Source organism: Microcebus murinus, chromosome 13 (assembly GCF_040939455.1).
Source record: "Microcebus murinus isolate Inina chromosome 13, M.murinus_Inina_mat1.0, whole genome shotgun sequence".
Lineage (NCBI taxonomy): Eukaryota > Metazoa > Chordata > Mammalia > Primates > Cheirogaleidae > Microcebus > Microcebus murinus.
In genome coordinates, this window is record NC_134116.1 from 57942668 (window position 1) to 57961519 (window position 18852).

An 18852-nucleotide genomic window follows, 5' to 3' on the forward strand; every position below is an offset into this window, starting at 1 on the left:
ATTACTACATGTTTCCTTTTGTGGAAATAAAGTGTCTTCTAATAGAGGAAGAGATAACAACACTCAGTGCTTTTTGAATAATGCATATCAGGAGATTATGAATAAACATTCTGCTGTGTGTTCTGATTGTGCCCTTGCTTGAAGGAAATAATCTGGACAGAAGGAACAAGAGAAATGTCATTCCTGAGAACATATGTGGCTGGGAAGTGAAATGTTTCAAAGTATTTCTCTAATACTCTCCTTAAGAGTTACTGATAAAACCATGTTTATAAAGGAACGTACTCTATAAGGGGTTGAAGGCTTTAACAAGTCTTTAACTGGGTAAATTATTTCATAAAAAGAGCAAACAAGAAAAAATAAAAGCTATTTTCTTTTCCTTTAATTTTCATCAAATTTTCTGTTAAAGTTGCAATACAATAACTGGGGGAGGAAAGACAGTAAAATGGATTTGTATTTTACAAAGTTAAAACTTAAATCTCTTAGCCAAAAATCAGGTATGAAAAATTCCAGAGTTAAACCTGAGGACTGTAGGTTGACATCTTCTAGAAAGTATTAAGTGCCTAGTTGCCATGGATGTGCAAGGTGTTATGTAAACTTTTATTTATGGATAAATAAATTTCATAGATTTATTTATAGATTTATAGATCAGTACATTTGAAAGGCTACAGGAATAGCCAGTGTTAAATAATTTTAGTACATATTTGAATTTTAAAAAAATTATCTGTGGGTAATAAACTGCATATGTTAACTGTTATGAACCAGAAAATTTATTAACCAGTAGACCTTATAATTTTTTAGTATGGCCCACGTTATAGGAACCTTAACAAAAGTGTTTTTCTACAGTGTTATTTATTGTTATTATTTTAAATTAGGATTTAGCTGCAGTTTCTTTGGAACTTCCAGATCTTCTGAATTCACTCCACGTCTGCAGTCTAAATGAAAATGAAATTATTTGTATGAAGGATATAAATAAATCATCAGAAATAAGCAATGATCCTCTAAATCAGGTAACTTTTATAGATAATTTCTAATGAGTCAGAGAAAATTTTACTTCGGTTGATAAAGAGTATTAAACTTTTAAATGCTTGGATGAAGTTTCTTTTCTTTTTTAACGCTATCTTAAGGTAATACAATTTCTAAGAAATATAACTCATGAAGTGTTGACATCCCTGAAGAATACAATAAATTTAGTCATAGCTTATAAATTAGATTTTCCATCTGTGAAGTTCCATATACATATTTTGCATACATTACTATGTATGCAAATACGTATTAATTTTTTTCTAAAAAAAATCTTTTCCCTGGATTTCTTGAACAACTTTTACCTTTATATAAGGTATAGGGATTTTTCCCTTTTATGGCCAGTTTTAAATTAATCAAATGTGCTATATGTTTTAGAGAATATACTTCAGCTCCTTTTTCAGTTTTAAAAAAATTCCATCTAAAGTGGGTATCTGATAATATATTCTTTATTTCTAAACAAAAATGTTACCATTTCAAATAGATGGTTAGTTTTAAAATACTCAGTGCTTAGTTCTTTACCAAGTATATGATTTTGTTGATAATGTATCACAGAAAAATGCTTTATATTTTAGGAGGTAAAACATGTACAATTGAACCAGTAGATTTAAGGATTACTTATTCTAAGTATTAAAAAACTGCTGTGTTCTTTATGAGATCTGATAAAAGTAGAACTGCCTGCCTCATTTCTTTAATTATATTCTTCATTCATATTTACTTTGCTGTATTTGCTAGGATATAAGAGGTGATTAGCTATTATATATGGTTTCTAGTTTTTTAGCTAAATCATTCCTTAATGTTTTCACTTTTTAGATAATATATGGGGAAAAATCTGGTAACTTGTATTCTTAAAGCTGTAAACATTATTCTAAGTTGTAATACTAGGGAAATTTAAGTAAAAGGAGGAGACATTTCTTTTATCGTGATATGAGTGAATATGGCATCATTCTGGAAGGTATGGGAAAATGGGATAAAAATAAAATAGAACCTGGTTCCTGCCCTCAAGCAGTTTGCAATATGGTTGGTGAGATAGGTGAATGATTAAGGAAAATTACAGGGCTGGATAGTAATACAGGAAAACATAATTGCTCAAAGGAATGGTTAGGTAGTAAGTTCTATAACACTTAAGGAGAACAAACTAGGCAGAATTTGAATACCTGGTTAAGAGAAAGTTGGAAGAAAAAGAGACTGGGAAGCGAGAAATGGAGAGAAAGTATGAAGAAAAGGATTAAAGATTACAAAACCAGGAGCCCTTCAGTATGTGTGTATTTCTTGTTTGTTTGCTTGTTTTCTCATCTGAGATTATCTTTACTTCTAGGCTTTATTTCCAGACAATATATTTTGTATTTGAAATTAAAATTATTGTTATCATCTTTCATGTTTCCCAAGAGTCGTCATTCTGAAATGCTTTGTGTCATGAGAGTGTCACCTACGTTACCAAGATTCCGAATTGATTTCATCTTTAGTCTCCTAAGTAAATATGCTACTGGTATGAGATACACCCTGGACACGTACTCGCATCAGAAGTGCCAGCTTGAGAACGCTGACGAAGACGATGATGATACCAACCAGTCGGTGTCTTCCATAGAGGATGACTTTGTCACTGCTTTTGAGCACTTAGAGGAAGAAGAGACCTCAAAGCCTTTTTGTGATGGTGTGTTATTTTGTTACACTGTTTCCTGAAATGGAGATAAACTTTAACATTCACTTTTGAAAGTTTTAAGGCAGATGTGTTCAGTTGAAATTTATGTTGACATTTGATCCAATTTAAACAATTCAGCCTTTTTTCTGGTTGCTTGAAGAATTAATTTGCTTGTGATTTTAAGTTCATTGTTATCTGGTTTCCAGTTTTGCCATATCTGTTCTTACTTAGGCAGTACTGTTCAAGTGCTGTTTACGCCATTACTTTAAGAGTCTGGAGCATGCGTAGGTCCAAGTTTCAGAAGAGTTAGCTGGCAGAGTCACCACAGTAATGTTTCTAAGTTGCGTGACAGTATGTGAAGCATTCCAAATATCAGGTATCCCTAGATACAGGGTAAAATGAAATTATTTAAGTAAAAGGTGTATTTGCTTTCCAGTGTTACTTGGGGTGAATCTTTCTGTTAAACAATATGGTTTAGAAGATACTGGTATTGTAAATGAATATTTCATGTTTAAAGTCAATTTATTCAGTTGATTTAAATTAATTTCTAAAAATTTCTGTTCAAGAATAATTTAATCATTTTACTCTTTTCCTATAGGAATAAACATCACTACACTTAGAAGCCAGTGTGATGCTGCTGCTCAGACTGTTTCCGGTCCCCATTTAGAAACCAATGATTTAAGGATTCTGGCTAGTTCTGGACAGCAGAAGTCATTAGCTAAACCCTCAACTTCCTTAACAAATGTTCAGGGACATAAAGAACTACCTTCTGTGAAAACTTCAGTCACAACATCAATTTCAGAGCCTTGGATCCAAAAGAGTTTCTATAGGTCATCTAATGCTTTAGATAAAGGTAATGATATACAGAAAATGTTTTTTTCTTCTTCTCCTGCCTACTCATCTGAATCAGAATGCTCAAGTCCAAGTCCTGTTATTTTCCTAGATGAAGAGGGATATCAAAAAAGTTTAAGAGCAAAACTTGAGCTCCCTAAAATTCCTGTGATGAAAGATGATATAGAGGATTCAGACTCAGAAGTAAGTGAATTTTTCGATAGTTTTGATCAGTTTGATGAACTAGAACAAACTCTAGAGACTTCTTGCCTGTTTATAAAAGATCCTGTCATAGGGAAGTCGTCACAAAAGAAAGGGCACAAACATGGAAAATCTTGTATGAATCCTCAAAAATTTAAATTCGATCGTCCAGCTCTCCCAGCTAACGTCAGAAAGCCAACTCCTCGTAAACCAGAATCTCCGTATGGTCACCCCTGTGATGCTCCAGATTCTCCTCGCCCAGTGAAAGCAGCTGGGGAAGATAGTGGTTTGTTTAGCCCTATTCGATCCTCTGCATTTAGTCCTCTTGGAGGCTGCACACCAGCTGAGTGTTATTGCCAAGCAGGTAATGGTGGAGATAGGATTCATGAGAATCACGATTCTATTTATTACACCTATGAAGATTATGCAAATAGTGTTTCCTGTGAAGTATTGGGCTCAGTTCTTCATACGCAACATGCTAATGCCATATCAAACATTAATAGTTCTAAAAGTGGTGAAAATAAAACTGTAGCTCTTAAGCATGGAAACCTTGATCAAAAAAGTAAATCTAAAAATAAATCCTTAATGATTACAGATAGCATTCAGAAATTTGCAGCAGATCTCGTGGAAAAAAGTTTTGGCAGTGCATTTAAAGACTTACAGAAAGGTGTCTCTTCATGTACCAATGCCTTGTGCCACTTAGCCATCAAATTGACATCATCTGTCTTTCAGATGGCATTTAATGAACTGAGAAGACAGCGTGCATTTTCACTGAAAGAACGTGCCATTAGTGGCCTGGCTAATTTTTTGGTGAGTGAAGCTTTATCAAATGCCTTAAAAGATTTACAGTATGTAAAGAAGCAGATATTTACAAACACAGTTGCTAGGTTTGCTGCAGATCTTGCTGAAGAGCTTGTTTTTGAAGGCATCATGGAAGTGTGTCAGTTTTCATATCCTCCAACACCTGCATCTCCACAGTGTGGGTCGTTTGACTTTGAAGACAAAGTAGTGAAGTCGTATGCAAAAGATTTATCTGAATCTGTCATACAGGAAGCATTCATTGAGCTATCACAAGTTGATGTGACCTTCACAACAAAGGCAGCAGTTAGTGTCTCTACAGATAACATCAAGTACGTGAGTGCAGAAAGCGTAGCGCCACCGGCACAGACCATGGCGTTTTCCCCTTCTTTTCACAATCAAGCAATTATGGTGACAAAACCAATGCAGGAATATAAAAAGGAATACACAGTGCAGCAGGCCTTGTTTTGTACTTCTGGAATTGCTACTTCTATACCAGTGCCCTTGGCAGGAAGTGCCCTTCTCCCATATCATATTTCATCTGGTATGTATCAAGCAAAGTCTCATCTGCCATCTGAGGATAATGATTCAAATGGTGATTCTACCCAAGCGCATGTTACCACAAAAAACAATGAAGAGGAAGTAGCTTGTCTGAGAAATATTTGCTTACCTTCAGAACACAATCCAGGTAACCAGAATGATTTTAAACCAACTAATGATGATAGTGAAATGCAAAGTTCTTCAAAATTAACAAGTGATCCCATGATTATTAGCAACTTTTCTGCAGCAATGGTGCATACGATAGTAAACGATACTTTAGAGTCAGTGACATCATTTGAAGTTACAAAAACAAGTGATGAATGCACAGATTATTTAACAAAAGGAAAAAACTCTCCTTCCCACTGTGAGCAAGCAACACTGCAATGGAGTGAAGCTGACAATAAGGACGTGTTTGCTGACCAATTATCTAAATCTATTATTAAACATTCTATAGATAAAAGCAAATCAGTGATCCCAAATATAGATAGAAGTGCAGCAGATAAGGAAAGTTTGCCTGTTCCTGGAGAAGAATCACAGTTGACACTGGAAAAGTCCCCCAAATTTCTTGACTCACCAGATCACAGAACTCACTGTTCACTTTCAGTTGGAAAAGATTGTGTTCTAGAATGTAAAGGTTCTGTGGTTCATGGATTTTCTTTAGAGACACTACCACCTTGTCCAACTATGGTGGGTCAGAAACCAGATTTGAAGGAACTTGCTAAAGATAAACCAGTGAAAAAACATAATTTGAAAAATACATCACTTGAGCCCTTTTCTTTTGGACAGGAAAGCACCTTTCCTCATTCACATACGTTCTCATCTACAGTGCTTACTTGTGTAGATGGTTTGCATGTGGAAGACAAACAGAAAATCAGAGACAGAAATGTAATACCTGATACTCCTCCATCAACTCCTCTCGTACCATCCCAGGCTACTTCTGAATGGGACATCAAAAAGTTAACCAAAAAGCTCAAGGGGGAATTGGCCAAAGAATTTGCTCCTGCTACACCACCTTCTACACCTCACAACTCATCTGTTGGTAGTTTGTCTGAAAATGAACAAAATACTATAGAAAAGGAAGAGTTCATGTTGAAACTCATGCGATCTCTTTCAGAAGAAGTTGAAAGCAGTGAAGGCGAAGAGCATTCCGAAGTAGACGTGAAGTCAGAGCACTCAGGGAAGAAAGTCCAGTTTGCAGAAGCATTAGCTACACACATCATTTCTCTTGCAACTGAAATGGCAGCTTCCCATTTAGATCGTAAAATAATTCAAGAACCCAAAGTTAACAGACCTTGCTTAAGTGCACAAAGTCAAAGAAGTATATCACCTACTTTTTTAAATCACTCAGCTGAAAATTTACAAACATTATGCAATTTTGCAGGTGATATGGCAGCAGAAGTCATTACAGAAGCTGGGAAAATAGCAAAAGTTAAAAGCTGTATGCTTTTCAGCCAAAAGAGCAGTTCCTATGTTGATAGCGACCAAGATTATAGATCAGAAGAGAATTTGGACGTAGAGGCCCTAGCACACCCAAGAGAAGTAGATCCATTTTTTCTTTCATTACCATCAAGTTCTTGTATGTCAGGTTTGACATATAAGTATCCCAGCTGTGAAAGTGTAACAGATGAATATGCAGGTCACATTATCCAAATACTGAAACAGGAAGGTGGTAACAGTGAGTTAATAATGGATCAGTATGCCAATAGACTTGCCTACCGATCCGTTAAATCAGGATTGCAAGAAGCAGCTAAGACAACCAAAGTGAAGTGCAGCTCAAAAATGTTCCCTGTACAAAGTGTACAGGTGAAAACAAACCAGGAACTGTTGATATTCTCAAATAAAGACTACCACCAAGTAGATAAAAAAATACAAAGTAAAAGAAATGGAGGTTACTTTTGTAAAAATCAAACTTGTGAAAGGACCCAGGATATACACAGAAATGAGTGCTCTGAACTGTGTAATTTTTCAACTTCTCTTGCTCACAGCATAACAAGAGATGTTAAAAAAGAGCTTATAGCATCTACAGTTTTTGGCTTGCCAAAATCCTTAACAGATTCTTGCTTGTATGAAAAATCAGTATGTGATGAAGATACTAAGTGTCACGTTGAACCAGAATTGCCTAACTCTCTTCAGCCTTCCTCGCAAAGTCATAGGTTTTACCACAGTACAGGCAGCTTAAATGGAGAGAATATCGTTCAAGCTATAGAACAGTATGCTAAAAAAGTAGCGGATGACACTTTAGAGCTGAGTTTAGGATCCACAGTTTTCCAAGTGTCTGAGACCACAAAGTCAGCAGATAGGATCACTTATGCCGAAAAGTTATCACCTCTTATAAGTCAAGCTTGCAAATATTGTGACCTTAAAGAACTCCATGATTGCACCGGAAATTCATCTGACCACTTTTTCAGACAGGGTTCACTTACATGTAGTAAGCCAGCTTCTAACTCAAAATTTAGCAGCATCTATCAGAAATCCAGAATTTTTCACCTCGATGTCCCTCAGATTCATGTTAATCTTGATAAGACAGTGCTTGCTGAGAAGATAGTTGCTGAAGCTATTGAAAAAGCAGAGCGAGAGCTGAGCAATGCCAGCTTGGCGGCTGACAGTGGCATTGGACAAGATGGTGCCAGCTTTGCTGAGAGCCTTGCCACAGAAATAATGACATCAGCTGTGACAAACGTTGGACATGCCGTTAGCAGGTAAATTTCAAGTTTCTTTGGTTGTTACGATAAAACAAAAAAGTAAATGCAACCACATATGTCTTAGATCTTGTTCAGAAAGGGATGATTATTTTTAACCCTAATTTCACAAAAATTTTTCCTATTGCCTGTGTATATTATTTCCTATCCTACACATGACTATCATATATCTTTTCTCCTGATTCCTTTTGAGGAAAGGCTTTGTCCACTTACAGAGCTGAAAGATGAGGGCAAGAAGATAATCTCCTTGGCCAAGTTCACAGAGCCGTGAAGTAGTTACAGTGGAATCAAAGAAACAGCTGGAGAATTTCATACAGTAGTCCCCTCTTATCCTTGGTTTTGCTTTCTGTAGGCTGAAAAATATTAAATGGGAAATTCCAGAAATAATTCGTGAGGTTTAAAGTGCACACTGCCCCGAGTAGTGTGATGAGATCTCATGCCATCTTACCTGGGATGTGAATCATCTCTTTACATGGCGTGTATGTTTCCCACTTGCTAGTCACTTAGTAGCAGTCTTGGTTATCAGATTAAAAAAAAAATGGTATAGGGAAGGTTCAGTACTATTCACAGTGTTAGGCATCTACTGGGTGTCTTGGAACATCTACTGGGTGTCTTGGAACTTATCCTCTGCAGATAAGGCAGGCACTATTGTATAGCAAATATAGAATATTACCATATTAATTAACTACTCTGAGTTTAAATTTTCTACAGTGTTTTCTTTTTTCTGTTCACCACGTAAGTTTTCTTATAAAGAGCATGGTTTAATCAAACTACGCCGAGGGAGAAAGCAGAAGTTCTCCAAATACTTTCACCACTGCCATCTCCTCTCTTGATTAGTTCATATTCTAAGGGGACAATTCTTTTCAGTAGCTCTACAGGGTCCTGTTCTTCATTAGCTGTCTTTTGTGTGTAGTGATTCTAACAACTTAGTTAAAATTCTCACGTTTAACCTTCTTTCTTCCTGAGAAAACATCAGGGTTTGTAGGATTGTATTTGTAAGTCTCATTAGAAAGAAGATGCTTCGAGTTGAGGTGGGATTTAATTGAGTTATACAAGATTTTTTAGTAGCTTTTGTCAAAGTCATGACAAGGACTGCTTCTTTTCTTAGCCATCTTAAAATAGGAAGATGCGGTTTGGTCAGGACTCTTAAACCCAATTTTCCGTAGCATCCACTTGAGACGAGAGATGCTACAGGTTTCTGGTGAACTAGAGGAGGTCTCTGTTTGCCTTCATCAGGCAGCCTCCTTGCTCCTAGACCAGGGGTTGGCAAACTGTATTCTGTGGGCCAGGTGTGGCCTACTGCTTGTTTTTGTATGGGCTACAAGCCAAGAATCGTTTTTATATTTTTAAATGGTTAAAAAAAATCAAAAGAATATTTTGTGATGTGAAAATTATATAAAATTCAAATCTCAATATTCATAGATAAAGTTTTATTGGAACACAGCCATGCTTATTCATTTACATGTTGTCTATAGCTGCCTTTGTGCTTTAATTGTAGAGTTGAATAGTCACGACAGAGACCATATGGCCTCCAGTGCCTAAGGCTTAGGCCTTAAGTGTTTACTGTCTGGCCCTTTACAGAAAAAGTTTGTGAACCTGTGTCCTAGAGCCACATTTTCTTTATTCATGACTACATATTAGTGCCTAATACACTGATAGACATATAATAAGTGGTTAATAAATATTCAAATGAATAGGCCTTTTTACAATCAAAGCAACTTTCCTCATATAAGTGGCCTCAGGCTATTTTAATTTTCCCTCCTCTTCAGTGCCTGCCCCCACATCCACCCTAATGGGAGGGAAAGAGACCATCCTCTGTCTAGATTAAAGTTTCAGCATCACTCCAGGGCCTAGCAGATGCCTTTGCTGTTAATTCTTCAATATTCACTTTTCCTTCTTAGAGCTGGGTGAGTAGATAGGCCCTTGGAGTTCTTGTAAGCCAGGGCTTCCAGTGCCAACATTTTATAAAGGTCGGCAGGATTTTACTTTGTAGTTCTTTTCATTTTTCTCTTCTTAATGGTCGTGCCAGGGGACTGTAAGTGCTGACTGTGAAAAGTTGCCCCTAGTGTGTACAGTTTACCATTTCACATTTTCTATTTCTAACATTAAAATTGTTTATCTTTCAAGCTTGAAGAGAAATTCCTTCAAATGGGTTATTCTTTCAGGCGTTTGGATTATTTCACTAGTGTCGCTTTTCTTATAAATATTTGATTCACAAAAGTAACCATAAATATTTCACAAAGCTGTAATATACAGAAGGGTAGCTCATGAATGTCAAATGGGAAATTATAGTGCATTTATAAAAGAGCAAAACATCTCAGCTATATTCTAAGCTGTCATTTGTAAACCTAAATAACCTAGTAGTCATTAAAAACTCTTCTCTGGATCTCATCCTGTGGGTCCTTTGAGCCAAAAACCATAAGAATGTGGCATATATCAGGAAAAGTGTTCAAAAAGAAAAAGTAGCACTCTATTATGGCTCAAAACTATAGAGTGCCTGTCGCTGGAAGGCCCAGTATATTTCTGGTTTCTATATCTTAAATGTAAAATGAGAATAGACAAAAAAAAAAAAATGGGGGGGTGCAGTTCAGGGACTATTCTAGGCACTGGGGATACAGAAGTAAGTAGAACAAGCAAAATCTATGTTCTCTTGGAGCTTATGTCATAGTAGATTAAGACAGACAATAGATAAGTAAAATATATAGTACATCATGTAGTGATGAGTGTTGCAGGGTAAAAATAAAGCAAGGAAGGTAGGTAGAGAGTGTTTGTGATGGCAGTGGGTGGCAGCAGTTAGGGATGGTTTGCAGTTTTGAAGAGGTAGCTGGGAAAGTAATACTGGCAAAGGAACATTTGAACCAAGAGACAAAGGGAAAAAGAGAATAAGTCCTGCTGGAGTCAGGGAGAGGAGGGATCCAGGCAAAGGGATGGGACTGTGTGTGTTTGTGAAACAGCAGAGAGGCTTGTGTTTGCTGAAGTGGAGTGAGCCAGGGAGAACAGTAGGAGATGAGGTGGACATTATGAGAGGGCATCAGTTTTAAGGAATGGGCTCTTATTCTGATTGTTGAGAAGCCATCGAAGGTTTTGATCAGAAAACATTTTCTTTCTTCATGTTTAAAAACATCACTTTTACTATGTTGAGAAAAAAATGTAGAGTGGGCAATGACAGCAGTAAACGGACTTTCTCGTGACGATGCAGTAAGAACATAAATGTCTCTTCGTTGAAAAAAATGAAAAGTCTTATGGTTCATGCTCAAAATCTTGAAGAGATTTGGCCAGTTTGAATATAGGCTTGATTGGCGATGCTAGATTCCTTTTTGTTCTTAAATCTCCTCTGGTACAAATTAAAGTACTGTATTACAAAGCAGATGGTAAACTTAGGAACTTCCATTGCCCGTCAGTGTTCTGCTTTAAACAGAATTTAGATAAATGATGCACTAGAGATAGATTCATAAGAGATTAGTAAGATAAGTTAGGGGTGTTGGTGGATACCTTAGTTAACTTGGAAATTAACATGCTATCCTGCAGAGTCTCTTTATTCGCAGACACAACTAAAGGATTAAATGGACCACTGGTTTGAGTCTGACTATCATTTCTGGTTTTTGTCATCTTTATCATCAAATTGATGGTCTTATAAATTCAGAATCTGTGATGCTCTCAGTTTGATTTTTTTTTGTTTTGTTTTCTTTTTAGTTCAAAAGAAATAGACTTTCAGTCAACTGAATCTTTTGGTAGCCAGCAGATGAATCTCAGTATTGGTGATGACAGCACTGGTAGCTGGTCCAATTTAAGTTTTGAAGATGAACACCAAGATGAAAGCAGTAGTTTTCATCATCTAAGTGAAAGGTAACTAAAATTTTGCATATAATTGTATAATTTAGATCCTCAGACCTCATGAGTGAGCTATAACTTTATGTTGACTATTTAAAAATTATAAATTTGAAAATCTACCATATTTTCAAAATGTATTTTATTCACAATGTGCTTCTAATGGTTTTTGACACTTACTAAATATAGTAATTAGCCCAGCTAATTTTCTTTGGGTGTGCCAGTAGTTGATTTGAAAAATATTGCATATGTTTAATTTTATACCTTTTAAGCTTTTCCTGAACTTTTTGTGAGCTTTTGAGGAAAATATTTTCTCACTTGAAAGAGGGTCCTTTTTTTACTTTAGAGGATAGGAAAAAAGACAGTTATCTATAAAAGACATAAAAATAGCCCTGTAATTTTTCTGATATTAGTTAAAATAGCAGCTTTTTGTCCTGCTGTTAGGAACAAAATGACCTGGGACATTTATACTTGAATGATTGAAAAATACATAAATCAAAACTATTATAAAAGTTTGAGAGGAGTCTTTTGTGTAGCAGAAGGCATTTATTGCATATATAACTTTTCTTTGTTAACTTTGTTCAGAACAGTGGTCTTTAAAATATTTTATTAATTAGGATACAGTTGTTTCTGATGTTTTTACCTCTACCTAAAGGCATTCCTAACTCACCTGTAAAACTCTATAAAATCTTTATCCATATTAACTGATAATTAGAAATAATACATACCATCTGTAGCTGAGTCTAGAGAGAGGAAAGGGTTCTCAGCATACTTCAGTTTCAGGCATATGGGGAAGGGACCCTGTGAGGCATCAGTTGAACAGTGTCCTTGGAAATGACAGACTAGGAGGGGGAAAGGAAGAAGATGATTGAGGAGGAAGAGGGAGCATAAGAAAAGGAAATGGGTTTTCACCCGTTAGGATACTTCATCCCACAGTATTTTGTTTGATGCTTGGATTAACTAGTAAGTATTGATACTTTTATAGAATATTTATTTTGTCATAGTTTCTTATAATGCTATATAAACCACCAATATTTCTTAAAATCTAAGTCCAAAAAGGCAGTGTTTAAAACTGATAGAAGCAAGTGGGGCAATGCTATAAATCATAATTTGGCCCTTTTCCCTAACTTTATCTAGAATAGAATATTAACATTTAATTTCTTCTCTCATCTTTGAGAAACATAGTCTTTAGGATTTCAGTGGGGGTTGACATCATTGCTTAGGACATCCTGGTGTTAAAATGGGAGCATTATAGGTAGAGGATTGTGGCATTAAGAGGATTTGTAGCCAGTTGAACAGCTCCATGCACAATGTTATCTGATTTGGTGAGAGGAGTCTTAGCAGTTTCTGCTCTTGGTTCTGTCCTCCTTGGCATTATTTTATTAGTGATATAGAATACTCATTTCTGGATGACTCAAAATAAGGCTGAAAAAAATAATCCCATTAACAGAACAAAGGCTCAGAAAGACCAAATCAGGCTGAGAATAGAATGGAATAATTATATTTAGTATGGGGAAATGCATTTAGGTTCAGAAAATTATTGGAGTTCAGGTAGGAGCAAACCTGGCTTGATAGTATTTTGTGATATAAAGACCTGTGTTTCAATTGACCACAGTTGTAGTATGAGCTAAGGATGCCATGTAGTATTAAGGTTCAGGCATTCAGAAAAAGATAGTAGAGTTCATCCAAGGCTGGTGGTGTGCTTGTTGAATATATAATTTCCAGGGCCTCATCTCCAGAGATTAAGATTTGTTAGGTCAGTGGAGGGTCCTGGGAGTCTGCATGTTTGATAAGCACTTCAATGTGATGTTAATGCATGTGGTTCCGAGATCACACTTGAAGATATATTGCTTTACCCATTGTGTCTTTTGATGACATTAGCTGTAGGTACTGTTCTTTTCTGGTATGGAAATCAATGTAGAAGACTTTGGCAGTTTTGGAAACACCGTGCACTGTCATGAGTGGGAAGTTCAGAAGAGGGCAACAACTTAAAAACCCAATAATTTCAGATTTTCACAAGTGTTTAGGGGGATTATATTATTATTTGATCAGAAAGAGAACTGGTCTGTGTATATGAGCTTCTTACATATTTCAGGTAGTTTGTGACTCTCTTAGAAGTTATGAATTAGATTAAGTAACAGATGGGCTAGACTTACAGAGTTTGAGATAACTTTTTATGGGCTATATCAGAATTGATACTAGTTTTCCTATGGCTGAAAGCCACAGTAAAGAATTTTAGTACTGGACTACCACTGGTTTGAAGGTATAAATAAATACTCCTGTCCTAAACACAGAAAATAGGAAAGGACATGAAAGAAAATGATGGAAGCAGGACAATTTTTCAAGAACAAAATAGGAAGACTATTAAGTAGAGAAATTATCTTATTTTATATTGGGTTAATATAGGGTGATCACACCTCCCGATTTACTCAGGGTAGTCTGATTTACTTCTGCTGCTCTGTTGTAATTGTTAATGGTGGCTTCTTTCATTTTCAAAAGTGTGCTGGCCAGATGAAAAATTAATATGGTCACCTTAGTTAGAAGTGGTAGTTTATAAAAAACTGACTTCAAAACTGACCCATTTTGAGATAGAAAAGCAGGGGGGAAATGAGGTTAGTTAGAGGAAGTTTGAGTTTTTAGTCTTTTCATTGTTTAACTGTTACGTCTTTTCGTGTTCATGTAATACTTAGGTGATGGATTTTTGTTAATTACATGGAGGAATAATTATTGTTATGAGTATGATTTTAATTTTATAATATTTTTCTTTGTTTAATCATTTTATTAAAGTAAATACAGTATTTGAGATCTTTAATTTTCTCTTCTCTTTGGCTCACAGCTATCTGTCCATTCTTTATTTCTATATTTTTTTATTTTTAGTTTGACAACAGACTACTTGGGCTAAACTCTGGTTGATTTAATGGCTTTATAATAGAGCTGTATTTGTTTGAACATATGTTAAAAAGACTCTGATCACTTTTAACATTTATTTTCTAATACTCTGGCCCCAACCCCCAGGGCCTGGACCAGTACTGGTCCAAGTTAGGGTCTGGGCTGCAGAGCTCTGTCCCCCACCCCCACCACCCGCCCTGTCCCCCCTCAGTTGTGGAAAAATTGTCTTCCATGAAACCGGCCCCTGGTGCCAAAAAGGTCGGGGACTGCTGCTCTAATACATTATGGTTTGTGACAATTTGATAGTGTTAGAGAGTGAATATGGATATGTAAATTATTTGTGATTGCTTGGAAACTATTTGGAACTTTAAATAATTATCTTTTTTTTGGTAATCATGTCAACATTTACTGATGAATATAAAATGATTTTATGTTAATTCATTTTTTAGAACCAAAAATTTGGTTTGTGTAAATATTAATTTTTATAATTGCATAGCCTAATATTGGAAATACAGCTGCTTATCACTGCGAACTAATGCGCATACTAATGATTTTAATAATTAGGAATGATTAGAATTTTTAAAAATTGCATGTAGAAGATTTTAATTTTAAAAATTGAATTTAATTTTGTTTTTGAACACAGTTGCTTTTTAAAAAAATTGCTTTGCTGCAGTTTCAGAATATAGTTGCTTGCTTCTTCTTTTGATTAGGTAGTATAAGAAGTTATCTGTGTGTGGCATTAGTGACTGGCCCGCTAGACAAGTGTAATGCCTTAATTAAGCCTTGATTATTCCTGCTTTATTCTGAAGAAAATATATTGTTTGCCATCTACTGAATTATATATAATATACAAAATGAAGGTAATTGACATAATAATAATATTTTAAAATTAGAAAACATCCTTTTTTCAAGTAGTTAGAAAAGGTCTTTTGGGGACTATGTCTTAGCACTCTCTATCCTATCTCTCCCCCGCAAATTTCCCCCCTTAAGCCTATCACTGTTTTTGCACTATCTAAAGGCGCAAGAGAATGTTAACTTACGGTGTTTTTTTAAAAACTTTATCCAAACTGAAGAGTGTTTGCATTTTACAAATTGTATCCCAAGATCTGCCATAAGACGTTAATTTCATCGTGAAACTTCTTACTTCATACATTCAATTGTCATTGTTTTCTTAATCTGTAAAATAAATGTAAGTAAGAACAAAGGAAAACTCAACTCCCAAATCTCCGGACCTGCCAAGTACCTTTTAGAGTAGCAGTGATGGTCTCTCTCTACCTCCATGGAAGCTCCACTCCACTGTGGCAGCTTCAGAACATCTGCAGTTATCAAGGACAGAAGCTGTTCCAAAGAAAACGAAGGTTGTCTTTGCTATTCATTTTCTAGTTCAGCTCTGTTCTTTTCTTCCTCCGGCAGTAATGGTAACAGCAGTAGCTGGAGCAGTCTTGGTTTAGAAGGAGATTTGTATGAGGACAATTTATCCTTTCCAACATCAGACAGGTTGGTCCAGTCTAGAAACTTAAAAACGGATGGGTCTTTCACCACTAATGCATGATGTCATATTCTTAAAAGAATGTGGGTTACAGTGCCAGTATGTATCAATCTGCTTTTCTCTTATATTTTGACATGATTCTGCTTGATAAATTCACATCTAATGAAAAAATTCAACTATGCTGAGATGACTGACATCTAATTGCAAAATGTGTTACTGTTATGCATGTGTTGTTCTGCTTGCTATTTTTCATGCTACCAATTATTTCATTCAAGAGCTTGCTTCCTACAGGATTTCTATTGGTTTCTTTTGTTTTGCTTTTGTATGTAGTTTTATTTTATATATAAGAAAAGTGTAGAAAAGAATATGTTTTTACTGTGTTAAAAATATACATAAATGGCATCAGCCAAAGCATCACTAAATACTTATTCATGGCATTCTACGATATTCAAATGCTATATCATCTAAAATGAAATTAGTAGAGTATTTCAGCTTTAAATGTTTTTATATTAAACTTTATCATTAAATTACTTGTCTCTATATATCATGGTAAGGTAGGACTTCTTGGTTTCAATAACTTTAGATATCATTTGCAATTCAGATTTTAACATGAAATGATGTGAGAAGCAAAGCTTCCTTTTTTATTGTCATGTCTCCCTTTTCTAAATGTCATATGTCATATTGTAACATTCATTCCTTACTACATTTTTTAGAATTGGTTTTAATACTATTACTAATTAAAGTTTTTTTAACTACTGTTATTTTATTCAAAAAGTGATGGACCAGATGATGATAAAGATGAAGAACATGAGGACGATGTAGAAGGTAAACTATGATTTATTTTTCAAAGTGTTTGTGTTTTTTTTGTATAAGTTTCCCTAGAAGAATCTTTGTGGTTTGTATTTGTGCATTTTTATCAGATAGGCCCTGAATTATTTGTGTAAAACATTACAAATCAGGGTATTTATGAATGAGTTTTTCTTTATCCAGTTTTAGGTCCTTTATTGAGCAGTTTGTATTTGATTGCTATACTAATGATGTTCTCATTGATGTAAAGACTAAAATACTTTGAAAAGAATTATTCAGTTATTTGAGAGAGAAGTTTACCATAATTTCTCTACATGATTGTCTTTTTCAAAATATAAAATCTAAAATCCTTACTCATGTTGTGAGATATATTAAATTATGGCATATTACTGTCATAGTATTTTCCTTCCCAACTGGTAACTTTAGGAATTAGGGTTTTATGTCAAACTTATATAAATCAATAAGTAAAAACAAAAAGATATTTCTAAATCAATTCATCTGTCCCTTAATTTCAATCCTACACACATGCATGCACATATTTGAAGAAAATATTTAAATCTTCTTTTAATGAACATAGTTCTCAATATGTAAATCATTGGTCACAGAGTTTTGGAGCATAGTGTGTAATCCTTAATTCATATATTGGAATACCTGAATGAGTATTCTCATTCAGGTATTCCAATATATGAATATGAGAATACCTGAATGAGTTTCTAGTCATAGAAACTTCATGTTGAAGCTGAGTTTTTATTGTATTTAGATGGTTGTTTTTTTCCAAAAATGTTTTTTTCTTTTTTTTTTTTTTGAGACGGAGTCTTACTTTGTTGTCCAGGCTAGAGTGAGTGCCGTGGCGTCAGCCTAGCTCACAGCAACCTCAAACTCCTGGGGTCGAGTGATCCTTCTGCCTCAGCCTCCCCAGTAGCTGGGACTACAGGCATGCGCCACTATGCCCGGCTAATTTTTTTTTTTTTTATATATATATATCAGTTGGCCAATTAATTTCTTTCTGTTTATAGTAGAGACGGGGTCTCGCTCTTGCTCAGGCTGGTTTTGAACTCCTGACCTTGAGCAATCCGCCCGCCTCGGCCTCCCAAGAGCTAGGATTACAGGCATGAGCCACAGCGCCCGGCCTTTTTTTCTTAATTATGAAAATATCAATAATGTCTTCTATAGAGTGGCACATATAAATAAAAAAATATTTATACTCTTTGAGATATTTTTGAACCAGTGAATTTTTTGTTATTTTTTCTTTAGAAGTGGGCAAACTGAGAAAATTGCTACAAAGAATTTCTTGAAATGTACTTTTTGCTACCCGAGTTTTAGTCAATTTAACACCAATTGTACTTCCTTGTTTAGGGAAGTCATCTACCAATTTTCAAGCTAAAATATTCAGACTTAAGATTATTATTTTTTAATTATAATGCATCTGAAAGTAGGCATTCTTCATATAGGGCTTCTAGAAGTTAGTTTTGCTCATCAGATACAAAGTTGAGGTAGTGCAGTATTTTTAAGAGTTATTGATGGGCTAGGTAATGCTTGTTTTATTTGTGTTCACTAAAAACATGTTGATTTTGTGTATAAAAGTTGTGTACTTTTTCCCAAGTAAAACCTGTGAACAAAGTTACTCCAAAAACTATACATGGTTGGAAATGCATGTGGTGGGTAATCTCTAATGAATTAGTTAAGTTGTTACTTAACTACTGAGCAATGATTAAGAGAAAAGAAATATACAAATTAAAATAAATATGACATTCATTTTAAAAATTTACTTTTGGCCGGGCACAGTGGCTCATGCCTATAATCTTAGCACTCTGGGAGGCCGAGGCGGGCAGATTGCTCTCGAGGTCAAGAGTTCAAAACCAGCCTGAGCAAGAGCGAGACCCTGTCTCTACTATAAAAAAAATAGAAAGAAATAATTGGCCAACTAATATATATATAGAAAAAATTTGCCGGGCATGGTGGCGCATGCCTGTAGTCCCAGCTACTCAGGAGGCTGAGGCAGAAGGATCGCTTGAGCCTGGGAGTTTGAGGTTGCTGTGAGCTAGGCTGATGCCACAGCACTCACTCTAGCCTGGGCAACAAAGTGAGACTCTGTCTCAAAAAAAATA

The 18852-nt window shown here is 35.3% G+C and overlaps 1 protein-coding gene across 3 annotated transcripts in view; it reads left to right on the top strand.

Moving 5' to 3' along the window:
* The window catches only part of AKAP11 (A-kinase anchoring protein 11), a 50441-nt gene that overhangs the window by 22375 nt on the left and 9214 nt on the right, over positions 1–18852 (top strand). For 2 of the 3 annotated variants that reach the window (XM_012755453.3, XM_020290353.2), the window contains exons 5-10: positions 873–1007; positions 2410–2674; positions 3261–7731; positions 11425–11577; positions 15862–15945; positions 16713–16762. In XM_012755453.3, coding sequence (XP_012610907.3) covers positions 873–1007; positions 2410–2674; positions 3261–7731; positions 11425–11577; positions 15862–15945; positions 16713–16762 — 5158 coding nt within the window. The remainder of the gene's footprint in view (positions 1–872; positions 1008–2409; positions 2675–3260; positions 7732–11424; positions 11578–15861; positions 15946–16712; positions 16763–18852) is intronic. The other variant, XM_012755452.3, reaches the window with a different exon arrangement.